The sequence below is a fragment of the Garra rufa genome, chromosome 14 (genome assembly GCF_049309525.1).
Source record: "Garra rufa chromosome 14, GarRuf1.0, whole genome shotgun sequence".
NCBI classification, from domain to species: domain Eukaryota; kingdom Metazoa; phylum Chordata; class Actinopteri; order Cypriniformes; family Cyprinidae; genus Garra; species Garra rufa.
The window spans coordinates 26432623-26457151 of NC_133374.1; the positions used below are offsets into that span (position 1 = coordinate 26432623).

A 24529-nucleotide genomic window follows, 5' to 3' on the forward strand; every position below is an offset into this window, starting at 1 on the left:
TCATGCAATCCAGTATATTCATGTATTTTGCTCACTGGTTGCAGCCTTTGCTTATCTAAAAATATTCTTAACTAATTCTTTAACTAATTTTGGTTCTCTCAGGATAAAATAACCAGGCTTTTAAAAACTCTCATTATGCTATCACCAAATCTCAGAATAAATCTTTCTGTCATTCTTGTTAAGTTATCTCAACAAATTCAAGTTGTTATAACGAATTGCAGCAACATGTTTTGAAACTGATTAGACACAGGCGTCACTAATCTGAACTTTTTTTTAGCCTAAACTCTTTTAAAAAAAAGGTTCTTCAAATGGTTCTTTCGCAGGATGTATGGTGCCATGAAGAACCTTTAATATCCAAATAACCTTTCTATTGCACAAAAGGTTCTTTGTAGCACAGAAAGGTTCTTAGTAGCACCTAAAGGTTCTTTGTAGCACATAAAAAAACTTTAATTTCGATTTCATGGGGACTTTAAGGTTTTGTATTGTTTTTATGAACACTCAGGCTTTTTATTTCACCTTTAAACATAACTGCAGTATTTTCTAATTACTAAACTTTGCTTTTGTTAAATAACTATAATAAATAGCACTTGCATATTATTGGTCTTTTGTTAATTTTGATTGCTTATTGTCCTCATTTGTAAGTCGCTTTGGATAAAAGCAAACATCTGCTAAATGACTAAATGTAAATGTAAAGTAATAATTCAATCAGCGACATCTTCTGTACTATAAAGTGACATTTTGTAAATTTTTAGTATTTTCAGAGAGTTTTGCGTCATGCAAAACAGCATTAGATATAAAAAAACAGCATAACAGATGTAATAGATAAATACAGTTTTTTTTATTAATAAACAATACAACACTATTTTAATAGCTAACTCAAAAGTAATTCTTTATATTGCACTATTTATGCTCATTTGAGTCTGGAAAATGAGTCTGGAGTGAGTTCTGGACGAGAATGGACAATTTAGCTCACTTGGTCTCACTTTTTCATAAATAAATATTTACATCATGTTGAGTGTGAAGAACTATTTTATAGTCTAAAGAACATTTATGTGCTTCAAAGAACCTTTCTGTGCTACAAAAAACCTTTCTGTGCTACAAAAACCTTTTGTGCAATAGAAATTCTCTTTGGATATTAAAGGTTCTTCATGGAACCATACACCCTGTGAAGAAGCATTTGAAGAACCTTTTTTGAAGGGTGTAAAAAGGGTGTTGTTTTACATTACCATTGAGAAATTTTAACTGAAGTACAGGTGCTGGTCATATAATTAGAATATCTTCAAAAAATTGATTTATTTCACTAAGAAGTGAAATGTGTATAATGTATACATTCATTCCACACAGACTGATATATTTCAAGTGTTTATTTCTTTTAATTTTGATGATTATAACTGACAACTAATGAAAACCCCCAATTCAGTATCTCAGAAAATTAGAATATTACTTAAGACCAATACAAAGAAAGGATTTTTAGAAATCTTGGCCAACTGAAAAGTATGAACATGAAAGTATGAACATGTACAGCACTCAAGAGTCAATCAGTCTGTGGCACTGCTCAGGTGTTATGAGAGCCCAGGTTGCTCTGATAGTGGCCTTCAGCTCTTCTGCATTGTTGGGTCTGGCGTATCGCATCTTCCTCTTCACAATACAGGTGAGTTTGCTGACCAATTTAGAACAGGGATACCGTGCTCCTTTTGTGTCTTGCCCTCCTTGTGCAAGGTGTCAATGGTCATCTTTTGGACAACTGTCAAATCAGCAGTCTTCCCCATGTTTGTGTAGCCTACAGAACTAGACTGAGAGACCATTTAAAGGCCTTTGCAGGTGTTTTGAGTTAATTAGCTGATTAGAGTGTGGCACCAGGTGTCTTTAATACTGAACATTTTCACAATATTCTAATTTTCTGAGATACTGAATTTGGGGTTTTCATTAGTTGTCAGTTATAATCATCAAAATTAAAAGAAATAAACACTTATATCAGTCTGTGTGGAATGTAAAATAAGTGCTTTGAAATTTGATATTTTGAATATATCAAAATATACAGACGGGAAACTTACATAATATTGTAAACATCTGAATTTGGCAGATGTGTGCATCTTATCAAAAACACGATAATTTGGTTAGGAAAGATTTAAAACTTGAAATTAGGATTTATTTTTAAATAATATGCACTAACTTATTCTTTAAAGATCCAGATATTTGCATTTGTACAGTAATAATAAATCTAGATAATAAATAATCACAGGACACAAATGATTCTGATGCAGACAGTGACAAGTTGTTTAATAGCATTTAAGTCTATAATAGAGAAATGTATTATTTTTGATTTAAGAGAACAGTAAGATTTTATTACAAGAAAGTGAAAGAAGAACAGAAAAAGTGTCAGTATTAAATACGTCTCGCCATATATTCCAGTGTACAGTTCTTCAGCATTTCAGATCATCACCTTAAAAACAATAGATAAATCAACCTTTAGCAAACAACATATTTAGATTGTAATATAACATTCATATCTCTCCTTTATACGACATTGTAATATGCTGATTTAGTGCTCAAGAAAAAAAAAAATATTATCAATGTTGTTCCCTTCCGAGGGAACTCGAACTGCGTCCTCTAGAGCAGCGGTTCCCAATTCCAGTCCTCGCGCCCCACCGTTCTGCACATTTTGTGTGTTTCACGTATCGCTTCCGACGTTTGTGCTATTCCAACGTTACTGCCCTTCGAAGTGGACATCACAGGATATTCCGCCATTATTCATTAGTTCGAAGCGAGCGTATGTGTTCCATTTGAAGGTCATTAAAGCGTGCAAGACGTAAATTTAAAATGCATTTATTTACAGATGCACTTATGTCACACTTCTCTAGTAAGTTTCATCTGTGTGTGAAGACGCTGCATGCGGTGGCGTAGCGCAAATATGTGAATGAATGTTTCGAAGTATAGTAAACTGATTTCCCCCGCTTAGGGAGCAGGGCACAATGAACACTATGCATTAGTGTGGAACTATGCAAGCCATATTTCCCTGTCTGAGGAAGAAGTTACCTGCAAGTTGTTAAATTGTAGTGTACCTCCTCTGAGTATTGGACAAGTTAAGACTAGACTTCGTAAAGTGAATGCAGCCAAGGCTGCTGGTCCCGACTGCGTTCCACCTTGGGTGCTAAAGACTTTTTATGAAGAGTTGGCACCAGTGTTATGTGATATTTTCAATACATGTATCCAGCATAACATTTTTCCAAAACAATGGAAGGAAGCCATAATTAAAGCTGTTCCTAAAAAAGCAAAGCCTAGTTTTCCAGCAGATTACCGTCAGATCTCATTACTCAGCTGCGTTGGGAAAGTGTATGAAGGAATCTTCAGAGATGCCATTCTGGAGGATATAGCTACAAAGATCGAACCATCACAACACGGCTTCATGAGGAACAGATCAACTGATACTGCCTTGATTCAAATTCTGCAGCACTGGCACGAAGCACTCAACAGCTCCCCCAAAATGGATATACATGCTGTTTTTATTGACTTTACTCAAGCTTTTGACACAATTAAACATTGTCAACTGCTACTATCCTTAGCTGATTTGCATGTTAGACGACCCCTTTGGCTCATTGTAAAGAGCTATCTGAGTAATCGAGAGCAGAGGGTGAAGTGGGGCTCCTGTGTGTCTAGCTCCTTTACGGTTCCAGCTGGTGTTCCCCCAAGGGGGACTTTTATCCCCTCTGCTATTTGTTGTATGTATAAACAGCCTGGATTCGTATTTGCCACGTTCGGTAATACCTGTGAAATACGCGGATGATCTAACAATCACAGAGCTTCTAATGGGATCTTTACCTGGACTCACTCAGCAGGCCTTAGAAACAAACAAACAAACAAACACTGTGCAGGGACCATGTCAATCGGATCGCAGTTCCTGCACAGACCTCACTTCTAATGAGCTGGTTATCTGAATCAGGTGTGTTAACTAAGAGAGACATGCAAAATGTGCAGAGCTGTGGGGCGCGAGGACTGGAATTGAGAACCGCTGCTCTGGAGGGTGCTAGGGAAACCGTCGTGTCTGAAGAATACATATAAAAACTACAATGAAATTGGCCGGCGACAGCCTATGACATTACTACGGCACAACTCGGCGCTGCCGGTGCGTTATACCACAGTATCAAAGGGCGCCAGTAGAACACAACACCCTCTTCTTTGTCTTCACTGACTTTTTGTCTGAGTGCATGTTCTCTCACCAAAGACTTGGAATAACTTGTGTGTGACGTGTGTGGTTAAGAGCAAACTCTTTCAAGCTCCAGAGGGAGGAAAGGAAAAGGAAAGGAAAGGAGGTGACGTGAGTATGGTGACTCATACTAGGAATTTGTGCTCTGCATTTAACCCATCCAAGTGCACACACACAGTAGTGAACACACACACCGTGAACACACACCCGGAGCAGTGGGCAGCCATTGCTGCGGCGCCCGGGGAGCAGTTGGAGGTTCGGTGCCTTGTTCAAGGGTCTCACCTCAGTCGTGGTATTGAGGGTGGAGAGAGTGCTGTACATTCACTCCCCCACCTACAACTCGAACCCGCAACCTTTGGGTTACAAGTCCGTCTCTCTAACCATTAGGCCACGGCTGCCCCCTTTTTGTTGTGTTTGTTGTGCGAGGGAATTGAATGCGATCGTTGCATTCATTCCTTGTTTCTTGTGCAATCAGGTACACTCTGATACCCGCAGCTTTCATACGGCTCACGAGCTGTGTGTGCATGGTGAGAAGTAAGCAAAATCAACTCTCGAGGGAGTGGAATGCAATAGCTTCATTCATTGCTTGTTTCTTACGAGAGGCACGCTCTCATACCCACATTTTTGCCTCTCGCGGCATTACCAACGCATTTGCAGCGGCTCCGTTCTTGCTTGTATCCCTTCCTACACACATAGATATCTGAGGATGTCTGCCTGCTACCCTTCCTAGGGTTTTTAAGTGGTCTTCTTAAGCCCTCACCTAGATAGTGCTGTCTCCCCACGAGGGTTGTAAGTAGACAGTCCACTCTGTTGATCTGGTAGCCTTCCATTGGCTATCTTGGCTAGTTTGGTGATTGTTCCCCTTTTTAGGGTCTTAAGCAGTGGTCTCCCTAGCCCCCTCCTAGACAGTGCTATCTCTCCTGCTAGGATTATAATTAGATGGCCCACTATGGTGGTCTGGGCAGCTTCACCGGAAGGTTTTCCTGGCCTTCTGGATTTGTGCGCAACGGAATGGGTGAGTACGATCCTGTTACTTTGTGTGCAGTCTGTTTTGCTGTATTTCTAGGACCTGTTTGTGGTGTTTTTCTTGCTCCTAGGTAGGTCCTCTTTGAGCACCCTGCTCTGGTCTTTAGACTACGACTGTGGCCTACTCATCTATTTAGATCTGTCCTCGACCTGGACGTCGTGGCCACTTTTGGCCTTCAGGTCCCCACTACAACACTACTTTTAGGGCTACGGTCCTCTTTCCAGGTAAGCGCTTGGAAAATATCTCTTCGCAGGAGGTTCCTGGACACCCCTGGCTGGACACACATGTCCTAGAGGCCACCTGGCCTCATACCGTCTAAGTATGCTAGCTATTGGCTGTTATTTGGGACCTGTCTGTGTGCTTTATATCTTTCAGGGTAGGTCCTCTGCGAGACTTCATTGTTTAGGGTTTTGCAAAACCCTTTTGAGTGTTGACTGTGAGGAGTTACCTCTCTCAGGCTTCCTGCTCTTGCAGATTCTGTGGAAATCTGGCCAGGACGGAGCCCCATGCTTCTGTTGAGACAGAAGCATTTGTCCACTTAGAGTTGGTTTTGGCTAAACCCTTCAGAAGCAACCCTATTCAGCCCGAGGGCAGGGGAGATTGCTTTCTGTGCAGCCATAAGGGTTAATGGATAGGGTTTGCAAGCTTTCCTTTCTGCTGAAGGGTTCTTACAGAGCTCCACCCTCTGGTGGGTCAGGTTTTCCTCCCTGTCTCTCGGGGTTAGGAGCCTGTCCTTTACTACATCCAAGGTTGATTCTCATTCTCAGGTCTTGTGTATGGGGCATGGCATACTCCCCTCTCTGTGGAAGGGTCCCCTATAGAGTGCCACACCCTGGTGGGTCAGGTGTTCCTCCCTGTCTCTCAGGGTTAGGAGCCTGTCCTTATGAATATCCAGAAGCGATTCCCTTTTCTCAGGCCTTGTGAGTTGGGCTTGGCATGCACCTCTTTCTGCGGAAAGAGTCCCTTACAGAGCGCCACCCTTGAGCTCTACCCTGGTCCAGCCTTCTGACCCATCCAGGTAAGTGGGTAATAGCTCAGGCCTCTGGCCGAGGGGGATAACGTCACAGACAGCCGTCATTCCCTTACCTAGGGAATTAGTACTTAATGCTTGCTCCTTTGGCATGCACTCCCCTCAGCATGGCAACATGGGTATAATCGTTCCCCTAGCTCCCTCTAGAGGACGCAGTTCGAAATACCTCGGAAGGGAACATCTCAGGTTACACATGTAACCATGGTTCCCTGAGAAGGGGAACGAGACACTGTGTCCTCTAGTCTCTTCGCCATGCTTTGGATGTAAGCTTCAGACAAAGAAGTGAATGTTGTGTTCTACCAGTGCCCTTTTACACTGTGGTCGCTCCGCTAGTGACGCACCAGCAGCGATGAGTCACGGCGTAGTGACGTCATAGGCTGTCGCCAGCCAGTTTCATTGTAGTTTTTATATGTATCCTTCAGACATGAGTCACGCTGTTGGCGGTTCCTCTACCGCCCTATAGAGGACGCAGTGTCTCGTTCCCCTTCTCAGGGAACCATGGTTACATACGTAACCTGAGAAGATTTTTTTTCAGGATTCTTTTATGAATAGAAAGTTTAAAAGAGCAATTGAACTTGATTTTTTTTTTGTGACATGTAAATGTCTTTATGGATTTGGATATTCAAATAGAGTACAATTTTTTAAATATACTAATGGAGTTTGTTAAAATTGAGTTTGAAGCTTAAATAATTACAGTACTTACGGTAGTGTTCGGTACGGTTTATTCACATGGAGAAGTGTAGTCAATCACAGATAGCTCACCTGGAGGAATAGAAACACAGTTTAGTTTTTTGTATGCTGCATTGTTGAGCTTGTCTCAATAAAATGAAAATGCATTATGGTAAGGTTAAATACAGGCCTGTAAGGCACAATTACGCAATGCTTATATCATGATATAGGTTGAAATAGGTTTTCACATTTTTATGATTTATTTATTTTATTTTTATTTTGCTATTTATTATTATAGTGCTGGGTTAATGAATAAACTCGTACTGATCTTGTAGTAGTCATAGACGATCACTACAGCTGGTCTCAAGTTCTGCACCGGTACTTCCTGCACAAGCTGCAGGCTGATGGACTTCTCTTCATTCTTTTTCAACTGGAATGGAAGAGAAGGTTACTACGTTATGATTACAGAGAGATTTATTTTCTATGACAATGTTTTAAAGGAATAGTTCACCCAAAAATGAAAATTTGCTTAAAATTTACTCATTGGACTTTTATAATTTATAATTACATCACTTGATCCTTTGGTAATGGTAATGCAAAATTTATCCAAATCTGTTCCAATGAAGAAACAAACTCATCTACATCTTGATTGGCCTGAGAGTGAGTACATTGTTAGCCAGTTTTCATTTTTGGGTGAACTATTCAGGGTCAGTTTATCCCATTTACTGTAAAAATATCAGTGACCCATCCCAAAAAGGTTTTGAACCCCTCAAGATATTTGAATAAAACATTTACACTATCCAAATAGAAAATGACACGATCCGCGTCCAGATCCAGACGTTTGATGGTGTGGTCTTCCCTTAGCTGTGGAAACAGAGGAGCAAGTGAGAACGAATTAAACGTTGGCTACACAACTTGAGATCAAAAGAGGACCAGAGCCCTTCAAGCGTCACTCACAGCCTGAAGAGACGTCTCATCCACCTTAAACCCAGACAGGAGCCTGACGTCAATGATCACCATGTTGGTTTCCGCTCGTGTGCCACTATACCTGTAATATAATCGTTCCAACAATCACAAACAGGGTTCACAACAACACATTGTTCACTGTATGTAGTCTGACAGACAGCAAAGAGTCTATTAGACAATAAACTACTGTAGGTTTAATCTTTATAGAGTCAAACGGATATGTTAATTGTTTGTAGTATTTTAATGACAAATAAAATTTGTTGAAAGTATTATGCTGTTTCCATGAATTAATTTTTTTTAAGAGGTGTGGCTCACCTTACAGTGGTGTTTAGTGTAAAAGCTGGGATCTTTCTGTTGCTGCATTTTGTTTTTGCATTGATTTTGAAGGCCAAAGAGTCTGGAGGAGGCAGGATATTGTAGTGCAAGGCAAACTGGGAGACAAAAAACACAGAATGATTTCAAAGACGAGGTGATTTCTATCACTTTTATACACATAAGTAGTCATCATACTGTATCCTTATTGTAATTCCAAATCCTTATGACTTTTTTATATAGAAGAAAGTAAATAAGAAAAACTTTCATTTCTAGAGAACCTAGTCCTTAAACTTAATATGTGCATCATAAGAGGCAATGCACAGACCTGCACAAACACACAGCCTTTGCCCTCGGCCCGGAGATTGTATGTGCCAGTAGCTTCCTGCAGCTGTTTCTCCTGGTAAAGCAGCCGGTTGTTCTGATTCACGGTGAACCGGTTCCTCTGGCCTGAAGGGGAGGTCACAGTTATGGTAATGGTTCCTTCTGTATTGTAGGTGGCAGCACTGTACTTAGCAAGAGCCTGGAGTGCTACTACAGTATCCTGTTGACAGAGCGAAAGAGCGACACCACTTACAGTCAATAATGATTAAACACATTATAAAGACAGATAGGGGTCTAAAAAAGCTGCATGAGATAAATAATATTACCTGTGTAGAGGAGAAGCCTCCAAATGCATTCTGTTTCTTGGTTAGCCAGTGCACTATGCTAGCAGAGTAGTCCAGTCCAAATCCAGGCAGTGTGGGTCCAGAGAGCAGCGCCAGCAACACATAGGCACTTGTCTCTACCTCCAGAGAGCCCATCAGTTGTGCATTATTAGCCATAGTCCAATATCGTCCAACACCTGAAATAACCAGAGCATGAAAACTGGAACATTTAGGCCTAGTGGTTGTGTTTATTATTAAAAGCAGAAAAAACAATTGAGCAAATAGTAAAAATAGAAATAAATAATTTAACAAAATATAAACAAAGGAACATATTAGTACAGTGTGGCTACAATTTATGTAAAATAATGGAACAAATTAATAAAATGTGGCTACAACTTAGTAAATCATGGGAATTCCTTCTTAATTTGTAGTTGTGATACCTACCTACTTTTTCCTTCACATGTCATGTATAGGGCTCCATACTATAAATATATGTTAAATTTAATTGAAAATTGAACATAAATGTAAAAAAAAAAGTAATTATGGGAAAACATTTACCTAATGTGATTTTATGGTCTATTTTTTTTTTTTTTTTTTTTACAATTTAAGAAATGGTGAGGGAAAAAAGTTGTCTGGTTGTCTTTCTTTTCAGGAAGTTTACTACTTTATTACAGAGACCTGCACATGACATGAGTTAACTAAAACAAGAGAACTACTAAAAGGTGAAAATTAATTAACAAAGTATCACCACAGATGAATGCAATGTATATGTTTTTTTTATTCTGCATGTCAGTATATCTTTTTGGAAAATATATATTTTTTACAAGTTTTTTTGTATTGTTATTTGTCCTATTTAATCTAAAGCTGAATGGTACCTTCTCTACTGGCCTGCTGGTCCAGGTTGGAGAGGAGGTTCTGTCTCATCTCTTCATCTCCAGCAAGAGTGAATGTGTAGGACAGCAAGGCGGTCACATAAGTGTTGGTAATGTCTTGAAAAGATTCCCTCAGACATGCAAGGCTGTTTTCCACCATTTCATCCTTACAAAGCACATGAAAGACTTAATGAATGTCTGGTTCCTTCATCAGTCACATTATCTGTATTGAGTTAGACTTGAATTTATCTGTGACTAGAGTCCATCTCTTTAGAGGGTTTTACTTACAGTTTCTGGGACGCCTAACTCCAGCAGCGCTGCGGTGATGTACGCAGAGAGAGTGACTTCATCATTGACACCACCCTGTGAGAGGAAAAACATCATGAAAGATCCTTCTCACTCTCAGCACTTCAGTCTCCTCAATTTATTATCATCTAACAGACATTTTTTTAAAAAAATCCAGGACCACCAGACTTAGGAGCCGTGATCCTCTTCATAAATGACTCTGATCCATTACCATTTTTTTTACATTTAAAATTTAACTTTTCTACTTTCTAAAAAAGTTTTTGCTATTGATTTCTCTATTTTATAATGAACTCTAAGCATTACTTTTTTCTATGAGTTCTAAATGTAATGATACAGTGTGCCCTGTTATGTAGCTGACATTAGAATGTCAAAAAGAAAAACATTTTCTAATTGTTGTTTTTAAGTTCATTCTAACATCTAAACATCTTAAAAAAACAAGATAAACTTACTTAAGATTGAAACATTTGTATCTGTATATTAAAATTTACTTAACTGATTTTTCTAATGAGATAAGGTCAATAAATTTTAAGATATGTTCTCTGAAAACATGTCATATTTTCCTGTGTAACTTTACATAATCATGTTGAGATATTTAAAAAAAAAATTAAAAATCTATTAAAATCTAAAAAGTCCTGAAGATTTGCTTGGTATTAGCTGGTTTAGCTGGCCTCCCAGTTTGGTCAAGCTGTTACAATTTTTAAAAAAAATTAAAAAAAAAAAAATGCAGCCTTGGTGAGCATAAAAACATCTTAATTATTCCAAACTTTTGACCGGTGGTGTAGATCAGAGTCAGCCAGCTGGGATTTTGGGCTGGTTTAGTATGTTTTTTCAGCAGCAGACAAAGGACTTGTGCATGATACTTCTGTTCTCACCATCATATCAATGTGGTAAAGCGTCCCAACAGATGCGAAGCAGCCGTTCTCCTTTTGCTGTTCTTTCAACCATTCCTTTGCCTGATCGATGTTAGTCTGATCTATAAATATATAGTTACTAGCCCCACCAAAACTCTTCATCACAAATGCAGTTAGCCTGAGGAAACAATAGAAATTGTTGTCAAATTTGGTAAATCTGCCCTAATAGTTTATAGAAGTGGATTAAATCCATATACAGGAAGCCAGAAACCACACAGCAAGTACTAAATTAAGCAACTAAATTATTTCATTGTCTCTGTACTAGACTCACCAGGTATTACCAGAAGGATCACTCCTTCCAAAAGCACTGTAAGATCCGTCATCATGCTTGTATGTCAGCTCTCTTTGATAGCATGCAACACAAGAAGGAAAAAAGTCTGATATGCTTGATTATATGCAGGTTTGCTGAAAAAGAGGAAACTTGACCTTTTGTTTTTTGAAATTAGTTCGATATTTCTCTGATAAAGTTTTGATTCACCACAAAGTGGATTTATTTGTCAAATCCATCTAATGGAATTTACAAGCTTAAAAAAATTGTAAATTGATATTTTACAGCAAAAATTTAAAATAAACATATTTGTACTTAATAATAATGTACTTATCATATTTACAATGTTCTTAATAAATAGTATTTACTGTATCTTCTATTTTAGAACAGTTTTCCTCACCGCTCTCCAGGAAGGTTATGGCTCGGTCTTTAATCTCAGGAGTGAGCTGCCCGCTGCTCTCCAGGTACTGAAGGATGTAGATATTGGGGGCAAAAAGCAGCATGTTCTGCTCCCCACAACCATATGGCATAGCCAACAGATCAGCGATGTTCTTCAGAGCATGACCCATCAGATCACCTACGGACCAAACAGCCATATAACTGTCAGTATAATTAAAATCAATTCCACTGATAACACAGTGTTTAACCTTTTCATACTTATATTACACGGCAATTGGTGCACATTATGTACATTTGTCAACACTTTAAGGCTCACCCAGAACAGTGACGAAGCTTTTGGCAGAACCCTTGACAAACACACTGGGTAGAGTGAGAGAGACTGATGTCTCGAATGGACGGTCTAATGGAATAGAAAACATCAGGTTCACATCATGAGGTCATGCTGTACTTTACTACAGACAATCATGTTTTTGCATCGCTTGTGGAAATGACATTGGATTTAAAAGCTTTTGTCTTAAAACTTTTTTGAAACATTTAATGAGTGCAATACCTTGCATCATTGACTTCCACTGTAAGTGCATTACTGTGAACAGGAGTTTTGCTTATTTTTACAAACTGAAGGTCAAAATTATTATTTGTGGTATTGGGTAACTGACAGCAGCATCTATTAAAGATGGAATGTTCTTTATTTTTCTTTTAACTGACAGCACAACACATTGTAATGCCACTAACCTGTTAAGCAGATGAGTTCGTTCTGAGTGACTGACTGTTTAGTTCCCTCTGCCTGAGAAAAAATGTGCAGTAACAGTTTCAAATGTGTTTTTTAGAGATTTTAGGATGCCAAAAAATACAATAGCTTTTATCTAAAAAAAACTTTTTTTTCTTCCTTTAGAACAATGTTTTAACACAGTATGACCAGGAATGTGTATAAAGAAAGCAATCATGGTTTCTGGAAGCTCACATACAGTAAAGGCACGTACCTGCACCAGAACGCTCTGCATCACAGTATCAACACTGCCTCTGTCCGGCAAAGTCACCACTTCATTGTCACACAGTTCTCGGCTCCTCACCGCCTCAGCACGCACTGTAATGTTCACCTTTCCTGTAAAACACACACACCAGTGACAGTGGATTTAAGTCACAGAAGTAACACCCCTGGTGCCTGCAATACTAAACAAATCTGTGATATTCAAAGCAGTAGGTGGTAAAAGGAAAGTCCACCCAAAAAAAAAATTCTCTCATCATTTACCTCTATATCATTCCAAACCTGTATGTCTTTCTTTGTTCTGCGTATAAGATATTTTGAATAAAGTTGGTAACCAAACAGTTTTAGTTCCCATTGACTTCCACTAAGTGTTTAATATCCATAACCGACATTCTTTAAAATAACTTTTGCATTGGCAGAAGAAAGAAATTCATACAGGTTTGGAATGACATGAGGGTAAGCAAATGATGACAGAATTTTAATTTACATCTCTTTAAGACAAGTGAAATACCATGTCCCGGAAGAAACATGAACTAAACTTCAGTTTGGGGAAGCATATTGAAATAAAAATGAAATTTCTGTTTGTTTTTGCTCATATAGAATTCAAAGTATCTGGCTTACCCAGTTCAGAGGGTGTAATAATCCACTGGAAGGTTTGGCTCTCTTCAGAGCAAATGCACTGAGTGTATGTGCAGCCTCTGCACGGCTGAGCTGTGAACTGCGGTGAGTCTGCCAGCGTGGCCTTCACCTTTATGAAAAAAAAGGTTTTACTACAAACTCTTGTAAGACATCTCCAGGACAAGCAAGTAAACACATTAAAGGGGCTTACCATGATACATTTGGGGAGGTAGTTGAATACAGTGGCTTTGAGAGTGAAGCTCTCCTCACGGATAACAGAGTAAGGAAGGGCGAGGCTCACGAAGAAGGGCTTGAAAGCAGTGAGATTAGTTTTGGGGGCCACTCCAAACCCATCTGGGGATGTGCAGAAAGCCCCTGCTGCCCATTTAGTGATGGTGTCCGGGACAGTCTTCGCAACGTCCACAGATCCTGATCTCCTGGTCAATGAAAAAATATGTATTTTGTGTTTTAAAAAGTTTTTAATGAAGCAGCTAAAGCAGTTAATTTTTTTAGATTAAAATATTTTTTCTGCATAATTATGGATTCTAATGTATTCAGTACATACAGTAATGCCATTGTGTACACCCAAGATACATACCCTACTGGTATAAGATCCCATATCCAGGTTTCTGGAAAGAATTTGCGTATCTTCTGTGCACGTGATTCCACAGGTGAACCAAACCTCATCTCTGGCCTGACTACGCCCCTACTATCATCCACAACATCTGTTTGAATTGATAGTTTGTAAATACAATCAGATAACAAGACCATTTTCAAATCCATTTTTTTTTTTACTTTTTTTTTTTTACTTACCTTCTTCCATTAACGTATTATAACGATGACAAACAACAGGTGCTTTCACATCAGAGTTGGTAGCGATTTTTACTCCAACTCCCTAGGAAAAAGCAAGTGTTACAGTATGTTACTATGTGTAAGATAAATAGTATACAGTGAGACACTAGAGGACCTCTGAAATAAGAAATAGGACATGATGTGTATCTTACTCTAAAGATGTTATAGACATCATTTTTGTCGCCGTAGTAATGGATAGGAACAATGGAGCGTTTGCGCCTCACAGATTCAGCAAAAGAGATCTCTCGGGGAGGTGGGCAGGGGTTAGGCTCCCACTCCTCAACATTGTATGGGTAACCATACAAAATCTGGACTGGTAACATTCCAAGGACCTGTAGAGTAATAACAGATATTGAGCCATAGCAGTGACAAGGCAATTCCCCAATAATCAAAAAAAAAAAAAAAATTGCCATAAGCGTAAGTTATTATGAAAGAACTGTATTTAACTCATTATTGCAAATTAATCAAATCTGATGCTTACATATAGTGCCATGTCCCTGTCCCATCTCTCAAAATAAAGATTATCTACTAGTTATAGTTGTAATGCACATAATGGTTTAACATACAGCGGCTGCATTCAGCTCTGCCTCTGGTCTCAACAGCAGCACACTCTGATCAATGGCCCGCACAGAGCACAAGGAACCAGCATTGGCTTTCAGGTTAAAAGATATGTTCTCTCCAGGAAGTGCAGTGGGAGATGAGAACTTTAAGGACACCTGTAAAAGCACAGGCATGTTCTCATCACACATTAATGATAAAAACACACACACATAAAAACTTGAAGGGCACACTGAGTTCTGAAATAATATTTTATGTGGGATTTTCTGACCTTGTTTGGCAAACATTCTTCAATGGGGAAGTTCATACTGTCTGCTACAATTTCTCCATTGGGAAGAACTGTGTAAACCACCACCTGAGCGTATGGAGTCAGAGCGGCCGTATTCTCCAATACGAATGTCAGTTCTCCTTTGTTTTCTCTTATGAAAGCTAGAGAGCATTTGTGGAAACATAAAGGTGCATGCCAAACTGCAATGTACACATACCATAAAAATACACTTTAGACTGCTAATGTAATAAAGTTGTGTACCTCTTACGGTGTTCACATTCACAGACAGACGACCATATTGAACCATGCTGCCTCTGGACAAGACCTGGAGAGCAGGTAGATTATTACTGTATGACAATTTATGAGTTGTAAAGCTTCACTAGCATTGTGATTTTTTTCATCATCTCTTCTCCTTTGTGATAATAGCTACAAGATTTAGAAAACCTTCAAGAAAAATTCTTGAAGTTTTCTCTATCAAAAAAGGTAGGAAACAGATATTAAATATGCCCAGTCCTGCTAACTATTTTCATATTATGGCAGCAATAAATGATACAAATAAAGCAATAAATTTAGTCTAAAAAAATACATGTAAAAAAAAATCCAACATTATAATAGGGCTGGGTTTTGGCATATTTCACAATTTGATTTGATTTGATTCGATTCACTTTAGATTATTTTGGATATATATCAGAAACAGTACATTTTCTCAAGCAAAAATAAATAAATAAATAAATAAAAAACAAATATAAATAAAAATATCTCAATGAATGCTATAAAATATACATGCAAGTCAATTAGTACTACATAACTATAATATTGAAGGTTAAAATGAACTGATTTGTATACAAAATGCTAATTACACTCAATCTAGTTTTAATAATAATAAAGTTAAAATCGCATAATTATATTTCTACTCTAATTCATTTTTTGAAATGTTAACATTTAAATGTTGGCTGTTTATTTGAACATAATTTGAACACTGAAGAACAGTAAAAATGATAATGAATATGTTATATGGTGCATATATTTAGCAAAATGCTCCTCTCTAGAGTTTCTAGCTGACTAAGAGTTTATGGTCATGGAATATGTTTTTTTTTTTCTGAGGTAAATGTGACGTTACGTGTCATTGTTTAAAAGCTGTTATATTGACGTCTTTGCACTGAAACACTGATTGAGCGATTACATGAGACAGGATACGGATAAACAATTGCATTTATAAGTTATAAATAGTATAAGTTTCCAATATAAACCTAATGAAATAAATCTTTAATAATGGATAATGAGCAATATTGTACTATTACAATTAGCTTTGTTAAAAGAAGCATATTGAGCAATAAAACAAATGACTAATCAATCAATGGACAAAAAAGAGTGTCAGTATTAAACATACAATATAGAAGAAATCCAAGGTTTTCTGGCCTCTTTTCAGCGCACTGCCCTGAATGCTGTAATTGGCCATCACTGTTGCATCCCTGTTACAGCTGATCTTCTCTGGAGCCTTTGTCAATATCAGGAAACTTTTGCTTATGGAGTAAAAGGGTCTTACGTACAGATAGCCTGACGGATAATATGTATTAGCTTCAAAATCAGTCCGTTCTTTACCTCCCTTATGTTGGACCTAAAAAAGTTTGCAAATCATCAGTAAACTGAATTATATTCATAGATATCATGTTATAAAACAAAAAACACTAACCCTTAAATTCACAGGTAATTCTGACCAACTTGATGTGTTAAAGGAGAAGTGGGCAGCGCCATTGATGTCTGTCGTCAGTGTCACATTGACACTTTTTTTACCATATTGTGCAAATACAATCACCGGCTCATTTTTCATCACACTGGACTGTGGATTAGTGACCACAACCTGTTTAGAAACCATGTAGAAAAAAACAAAATGATTAGCTCACAAACAAAAGTAACACTCCCTGTTCAGAATATGGCTCAATGATTAGCAGCAAAGCTAATGACCTCAAGCTAGTTGTTACCTTTCCCTTGAAGGTCATACCAGGCCTGTATATATCTGGTGTGTCCTCAAAGCGAACATTGACATAATCACTAGTAAACACAGCCCAGGCAAAACCCTGCATAGTTATCCCTGAAGGAATAAAGACCACGTTTCATTACTCTGTTTTGGAGAACAAAAATGGATAACAGCCATTTGTTTTTACTCTCACCTGTTCCAGACTCCTCCACATTACAATTCACATGGAAAGATCCTCCTGAAGACAGGCCAAATTCTGTCACATCTATCACCCGAGACCCACAGCCAGTCTTGTCAGTCTAAATGAATAAGAATGGAAAGAAAATGGTTATTTAAACTTCTAAAATATGTTGCAATATGGACCTATGTAAAAAAGTACACTTTGGCATAGTACATTTATTAATTATTGAGGAGAATGGGGTGAGTTGAGAGAGTTTTACTGTTTTTAAAGTAAGCACATGATAGTAATGGGGCAACTTAAATATGTACATACATTTCAGGATGTGGTGCACCCTTGGAAGTAATCAGTTCAAATCTAAAATAAAGTGCTTTCAAAGTATGACTCCTATGAGGGGTAAATTGAGCCTAGGGAGAGGGTAAGTTGAGTCACATAGAGTTAAACTGTGTCACTGATTATGCTGAAGTAAAACTGAACATTTTCACCTCATGTTATGTCAAAAGAAGAGAGTTTCAATAAAAACGACTTCTTAAAATCTATGTGTGAGCCTTGTGTTTATGTGCGTTAAGCTCCAGCTCCCTACAACCCTAATAAGGACAAAGAGGTTTGGATAATAGAATGGATTATTTCTTTAAAGTTTTAGGTTCACAACCTTAAAGGCATTTTTTTTTTATTATTTAAAAATTTCAGAACAAAAACGTCATATTGAAGAATTTAAAAAATATTAATAAATGAATGAATGAATGAATGAATGAATGAATGAATGAATGGACTGTAATTAACCAGAACTGGGCTAAAAACTTCAATGGTCAGTTTTCATAAACAAGGTCATTTTAAAATGTTCAAAACAAAGAACAAAATCAGAAATGTTTGGTCTAAAATGAATAAAATATAATGTTGAAATACAGTAAAGCAATACTCTATAATCATAAAAAGAGGTGATCCACTGGCTCAACTTACCCCAGGATGTTAATTGTATGAAAGGCAATGCTTAAGTCCAACTGAAGATATACTTAAGTATGTTTGATTGTGTTTAAGTGCAGCTATTGCAAGTATACCTTAAATAAACTTTAAATAATGTCAGTCTTTAAATACAAAATATTGAAAGGTCACTATACAATCCTCATCAACAGTGACATTAAACATATTTTAGGCTTAATATTAAGAAATGTGCATTGTGCACAAGTAGTACTCCAAATAAAGTTTAATTACAATTTCTTATATCAGAGTTATATCAGTCTCGAGCGATATGTCCGTAAATAAGAGGATAAATGCTAACTAGTACTGTGTTTTTAGTATTACAATCCCAAAAGGTAATAGTTTTGTGTGTGCAGAGAGTAACGCACCATCATTGAATATTTCTTGCATACATTAACGTTAGGGAGAGGTCTCCTCCAATAGTAACCATAGCTCTCCCCACACACTTCAGCATTCACAGACCCCAGCACAGGCTTGCCATACGTGTATCTAAAGATAGTGAAAAAAAAGCATTTTATCAGGCTGACAATATCACTGAAACACAGATATGCACCTTATATATCTACAATGAAATTAACATTATTTGTAACAAATTCTTACTTTGCACAAACTTTCAGAGTGACCTCTTTGTCCAGGATAGTTATTACAGATGGAAAATCGATGTTCACTTCATATTTTGGCAGAACTAAAAAGATACATTGGGAAAAAAATACTTTTAAAAAAACTGTACACATTAAAAGCTGATCAGTATTGGACTGACAAAAGTTGAATCCTGGTTCTGACCATATTCTTGAATTTCAAAGCTGTGTGATATTTGTTGGTTTTTATCATCCCAAGCAGTGATCGTGTAGTAACCCTGAGCGGCTTCTGGAGACATGGAGTGGGACAAATCCAAAATGCCAATCCTCGTGGTTCGATTCAACCACTGAGCAATGCGATTTGAATAAGGGTCCTGAACAACAGTGACACATAATGAAAAATAATACAGTGGTATCACCCTGCACTAAGGTAAAGTAACAAATAATAAACAGGTCATGGCTGCTTAAAGGATTTTACCTGGAGTTGTACAGTTCGAAACTGCAAGAGAAAGACAGAAGAAAATAATTTTAGTAAGATCAAAATAGCATTAACATATTCTGCCAGCACTTCAATTGAACAAAATAATAAAAGAAAATACATAAAATAAAATCATTTTTACATAAATTAAATTAAATTTACCACTTGATTATGAGGCAATAAATTGGAATCCAGAGACACAATGCGAAATTTAACTGGGGAAGAAAAATTTAAGGCATAATATTAACAGTTTGTATTACAGAAAGACTCACAGGCTCAAATTAACAAGATAAAATGAGTACTGACAACTGTTCTTGAAATAATTTACAAAGAAATGTATTACTTTTTTGTCCAGGCTTGTAGATAGGCTTGTCTGATTGGATGAAAAGAAGATTTCTTGAGGGAATTATGAGGATCTTAAAGGTTTTGGTCAGGGATGTTTTGCCCCCTCGGATGTCAACATCAACGGATGCCACAGACTCCTCAGTGACTACAGGGACCTGCAAGATACAAATAAAAAAAATTAAGCATATAACTCCACTTACAGACTGCAGACTATAGGTTTGAAAGCTGGGGCGTTGTCTAGCGTTGCTAGCAAAATCTCAAATTTGAGTTATAATTTACTTTGCTAATCCCAAAATAAAGACATTAAACTATATGCAACAACTGAATTAACGCTTCTAAAAGCAACGCAGTTTAACCGAAGACTATTCACGCAGATATCCATGCCCCTTAATTGTGTTGTAAATGTAAATGGCTTTCAAAAAAGAAAAGTGATATGAGTAATGGGGGGCCTGTGCCCCAGTAGAGCTTTAGGTCTAGCAACTCCCCTGTTTGAAAGCAACATCAAGACTGCAGGCATCACTGAACAATTCAGTAGTGAAAAATGTATGCAAGATGAATAATAAATGCAAGTTTTACTTGCACATTAAACATCTCATTATGGATAGTTTTTTTTTTATTTATAAGTGTTGTGCAGACATGATGTTGGAAAGGGCCATGATCTCCATAACAGCATTACAAGATTAAGTATACTGACCTTAAAAGGGACACATTTGTAGAAATCCTTTTTAATGGAGCCCTGTTGTAAAATGGTCAGATCATGCTTGTCAGTCCTCAAAGTTACCACTATAGACAGCTGTTCTTTGGGCTCATTGATGTGTGCACACAGAGTCTCTGTGCTGCCACCCACCGCCTGAGAAGTGACTGTCACCACGAATATGCTGAAAGAAGACAAAACACAACAAAAATGTATTCAGAGACTAGCATAAACCATTCAAAAAAAATCACAGTTGAGAAAGTGACTCAGAAGTGCTGTTTTTCAACAATGACAAGAATAATAAATGTTTCTTAAGCGGCAAATCAATACATTAGAATATGTTTTGAAGGACCACGTGACACTAAAGACTGGAGTAATGATGCTGTAAATTCAATTTGCCATCAAAGGAATGAATTATATTTTAAAGTATATTCAAATGCTCCCCATAATACTTGCAACATCGTCGGTAAATTCTACCGTAAATCTAAAAATACACAGTTTGTTGCGTGTGAGAACACAAAAGTGCAGTATAGTCCTAAACTTTTCACTGCGGTAAAGCCAGCCGCGGTTCAGAAAAACACGGTCAAGCCAGCCGCGATTGATTTTAAACGTGCGCGCATATTACAGTCATTACGGTAGTTTCAGAAACAGCCCAGAGAGAACGCGCTTGCAGAGCGCTTTCATTTAGACGCCCAGGACTGAGAGATAATACTACAAAATGCTCGTGAATTTTTACTTACTTATTTATTTGCATTTCTGCTTTAATATTCGTGTTATTTATTGGTGTCTTTGATGGTTCTTTTTTTGAGATATGGGTCATTATTACACACTTTAGAGGGGTATATTGACTCCATTTCTAATAAGTAGAAAAAAACAATGATCAGTTCTTATTCAGGACGTCCCATACTATTTACACACCTCATATGAAACCATTTTACTGTAGCATTTTTGAGATATAAGACATTAATACACTTTAGAGGGGTATATTGACCCCATTTCTAATAAGTAGAAAAAAACAATGATCAGTTCTTATTCAGGACGTCCCATATTAAATGCACACCTCATATGAAACCATTTTACTGTACCATTTTTGAGATATGGGTCATTATTACACTTTAGAGGGGTATATTGACCCCATTTCTAATAAGTAGAAAAAAACAATGATCAGTTCTCTTATTCAGGACGTCCCATACTATATACACACCTCATATGAAACCATTTTGCTGTAGCATTTTTGAGATATAAGACATTAATACACTTTAGAGGGGTATATTGACTCCATTTCTAATAAGTAGAAAAAAACAATGATCAGTTCTTATTCAGGACGTCCCATACTATTTACACACCTCATATGAAACCATTTTACTGTAGCATTTTTGAGATATAAGACATTAATACACTTTAGAGGGGTATATTGACTCCATTTCTAATAAGTAGAAAAAAACAATGATCATCTCTTATTCAGGACGTCCCATATTAAATGCACACCTCATATGAAACCATTTTACTGTACCATTTTTGAGATATGGGTCATTATTACACTTTAGAGGGGTATATTGACCCCATTTCTAATAAGTAGAAAAAAACAATGATCAGTTCTCTTATTCAGGACGTCCCATACTATATACACACCTCATATGAAACCATTTTACTGTAGCATTTTTAAGATATGGGTCATTATTACACTTTAGAGGGGTATATTGACCCCATTTCTAATAAGTAGAAAAAAACAATGATCAGTTCTTATTCAGGACGTCCCATATTATATGCACACCTCATATGAAACCATTTTACTGTACCGTTTTTGAGATATGGGTCATTATTACACTTTAGAGGGGTATATTGACCCCATTTCTAATAAGTAGAAAAAAACAATGATCATCTCTTATTCAGGACGTCCCATATTATATGCACACCTCATATGAAACCATTTTACTGTACCATTTTTGAGATATGGGTCATTATTACACTTTGGAGGGGTATATTGACCCCATTTCTAATAAGTAGAAAAAAACAATGATCAGTTCTTATTCAGGACGTCCCATATTATATGCACACCTCATATGAAACCATTTTACTGTACCATTTTTGAGATATGGGTCATTATTACACTTTAGAGGGGTATATTGACCCCATTTCTAATAAGTAGAAAAAAACAATGATCAGTTCTCTTATTCAGGGCGTCCCATACTATATACACACCTCATATGAAACCATTTTACTGTACCATTTTTGAGATATGGGTCATTATTAAACTTTAGAGGGGTATATTGACCCCATTTCTAATAAGTAGAAAAAAACAATGATCAGTTCTTATTCAGGACGTCCCATATTATATGCACACCTTATATGAAACCATTTTACTGTACCATTTTTGAGATATGGGTCATTATTACACTTTAGAGGGGTATATTGACCCCATTTCTAATAAGTAGAAAAAAACAATGATCAGTTCTCTTATTCAGGGCGTCCCATACTATATACACACCTCATATGAAACCATTTTACTGTACCATTTTTGAGATATGGGTCATTATTACACTTTAGAGGGGTATATTGACCCCATTTCTAATAAGTAGAAAAAAACAATGATCATCTCTTATTCAGGACGTCCCATATTATATGCACACCTCATATGAAACCATTTTACTGTACCATTTTTGAGATATGGGTCATTATTACACTTTAGAGGGGTATATTGACCCCATTTCTAATAAGTAGAAAAAAACAATGATCAGTTCTTATTCAGGACGTCCCATATTATATGCACACCTCATATGAAACCATTTTACTGTACCATTTTTGAGATATGGGTCATTATTACACTTTAGAGGGGTATATTGACCCCATTTCTAATGAGTAGAAAAAAACAATGATCAGTTCTTATTCAGGGCGTCCCATACTATATACACACCTCATATGAAACCATTTTACTGTACCATTTTTGAGATATGGGTCATTATTACACTTTAGATGGGTATATTGACTCCATTTCTAATAAGTAGAAAAAAACAATGATCATCTCTTATTCAGGACGTCCCATATTATATGCACACCTCATATGAAACCATTTTACTGTAGCATTTTTGAGATATGGGTCATTATTACATTTTAGAGGGGTATACTGACCCCATTTCAAATAAGTAGAAAAAAACAATGATCAGTTCTTATTCAGGACGTCCCATATTATATGCACACCTCATATGAAACCATTTTACTGTACCATTTTTGAGATATGGGTCATTATTACACTTTAGAGGGGTATATTGACTCCATTTCTAATAAGTAGAAAAAACAATGATCATCTCTTATTCAGGACGTCCCATATTATATGCACACCTTATATAAAACCATTTTACTGTACCATTTTTGAGATATGGGTCATTATTACACTTTAGAGGGGTATATTGACCCCATTTCTAATAAGTAGAAAAAAACAATGATCAGTTCTCTTATTCAGGGCGTCCCATACTATATACACACCTCATATGAAACCATTTTACTGTACCATTTTTGAGATATGGGTCATTATTACACTTTAGAGGGGTATATTGACCCCATTTCTAATAAGTAGAAAAAAACAATGATCATCTCTTATTCAGGACGTCCCATATTATATGCACACCTCATATGAAACCATTTTACTGTACCATTTTTGAGATATGGGTCATTATTACACTTTAGAGGGGTATATTGACCCCATTTCTAATAAGTAGAAAAAAACAATGATCAGTTCTTATTCAGGACGTCCCATATTATATGCACACCTCATATGAAACCATTTTACTGTACCATTTTTGAGATATGGGTCATTATTACACTTTAGAGGGGTATATTGACCCCATTTCTAATGAGTAGAAAAAAACAATGATCAGTTCTTATTCAGGGCGTCCCATACTATATACACACCTCATATGAAACCATTTTACTGTACCATTTTTGAGATATGGGTCATTATTACACTTTAGATGGGTATATTGACTCCATTTCTAATAAGTAGAAAAAAACAATGATCATCTCTTATTCAGGACGTCCCATATTATATGCACACCTCATATGAAACCATTTTACTGTAGCATTTTTGAGATATGGGTCATTATTACATTTTAGAGGGGTATACTGACCCCATTTCAAATAAGTAGAAAAAAACAATGATCAGTTCTTATTCAGGACGTCCCATATTATATGCACACCTCATATGAAACCATTTTACTGTACCATTTTTGAGATATGGGTCATTATTACACTTTAGAGGGGTATATTGACTCCATTTCTAATAAGTAGAAAAAAACAATGATCATCTCTTATTCAGGACGTCCCATATTATATGCACACCTCATATGAAACCATTTTACTGTAGCATTTTTGAGATATAAGACATTAATACACTTTAGAGGGGTATATTGAC

General features: G+C 36.9%; 1 protein-coding gene across 1 annotated transcript; it reads right to left on the reverse strand.

Moving 5' to 3' along the window:
• Positions 1–2269: 2269 nt before the first annotated feature.
• Positions 2270–22328, reverse strand: LOC141284357 (alpha-2-macroglobulin-like protein 1). Its single transcript, XM_073817355.1, has 36 exons — positions 22324–22328; positions 20122–20305; positions 19426–19582; positions 19245–19297; positions 19083–19103; positions 18810–18978; positions 18627–18711; positions 18395–18515; positions 17064–17169; positions 16875–16984; positions 16586–16753; positions 16283–16510; positions 15154–15217; positions 14896–15041; positions 14633–14782; positions 14219–14398; positions 14063–14109; positions 13813–13971; positions 13426–13651; positions 13218–13344; positions 12588–12713; positions 12344–12391; positions 11928–12011; positions 11613–11789; positions 11216–11297; positions 10906–11062; positions 10016–10090; positions 9731–9893; positions 8859–9052; positions 8537–8752; positions 8212–8327; positions 7888–7978; positions 7726–7794; positions 7255–7360; positions 6965–7023; positions 2270–2443 (listed from the first exon to the last, which is right to left on the reverse strand). Exons 1-35 carry the CDS (start codon positions 22326–22328, stop codon positions 6983–6985), a joined length of 4251 nt encoding a protein of 1416 aa, XP_073673456.1. The 3' UTR covers positions 2270–2443; positions 6965–6982.
• Positions 22329–24529: the final 2201 nt, after the last annotated feature.

What these genes read in the sequence shown, in the direction of transcription:
- LOC141284357 (XM_073817355.1), bottom strand. An exon ending in AAGCTTCGTCACTGTTCTGG is followed by an intron (nt 11,790 to 11,927) that starts GTGAGCCTTAAA and finishes TTTGGTCCGTAG; the next exon opens with GTGATCTGATGGGTCATGCT. An exon ending in AGTTAGGCGTCCCAGAAACT is followed by an intron (nt 9,894 to 10,015) that starts GTAAGTAAAACC and finishes GTGCTTTGTAAG; the next exon opens with GATGAAATGGTGGAAAACAG.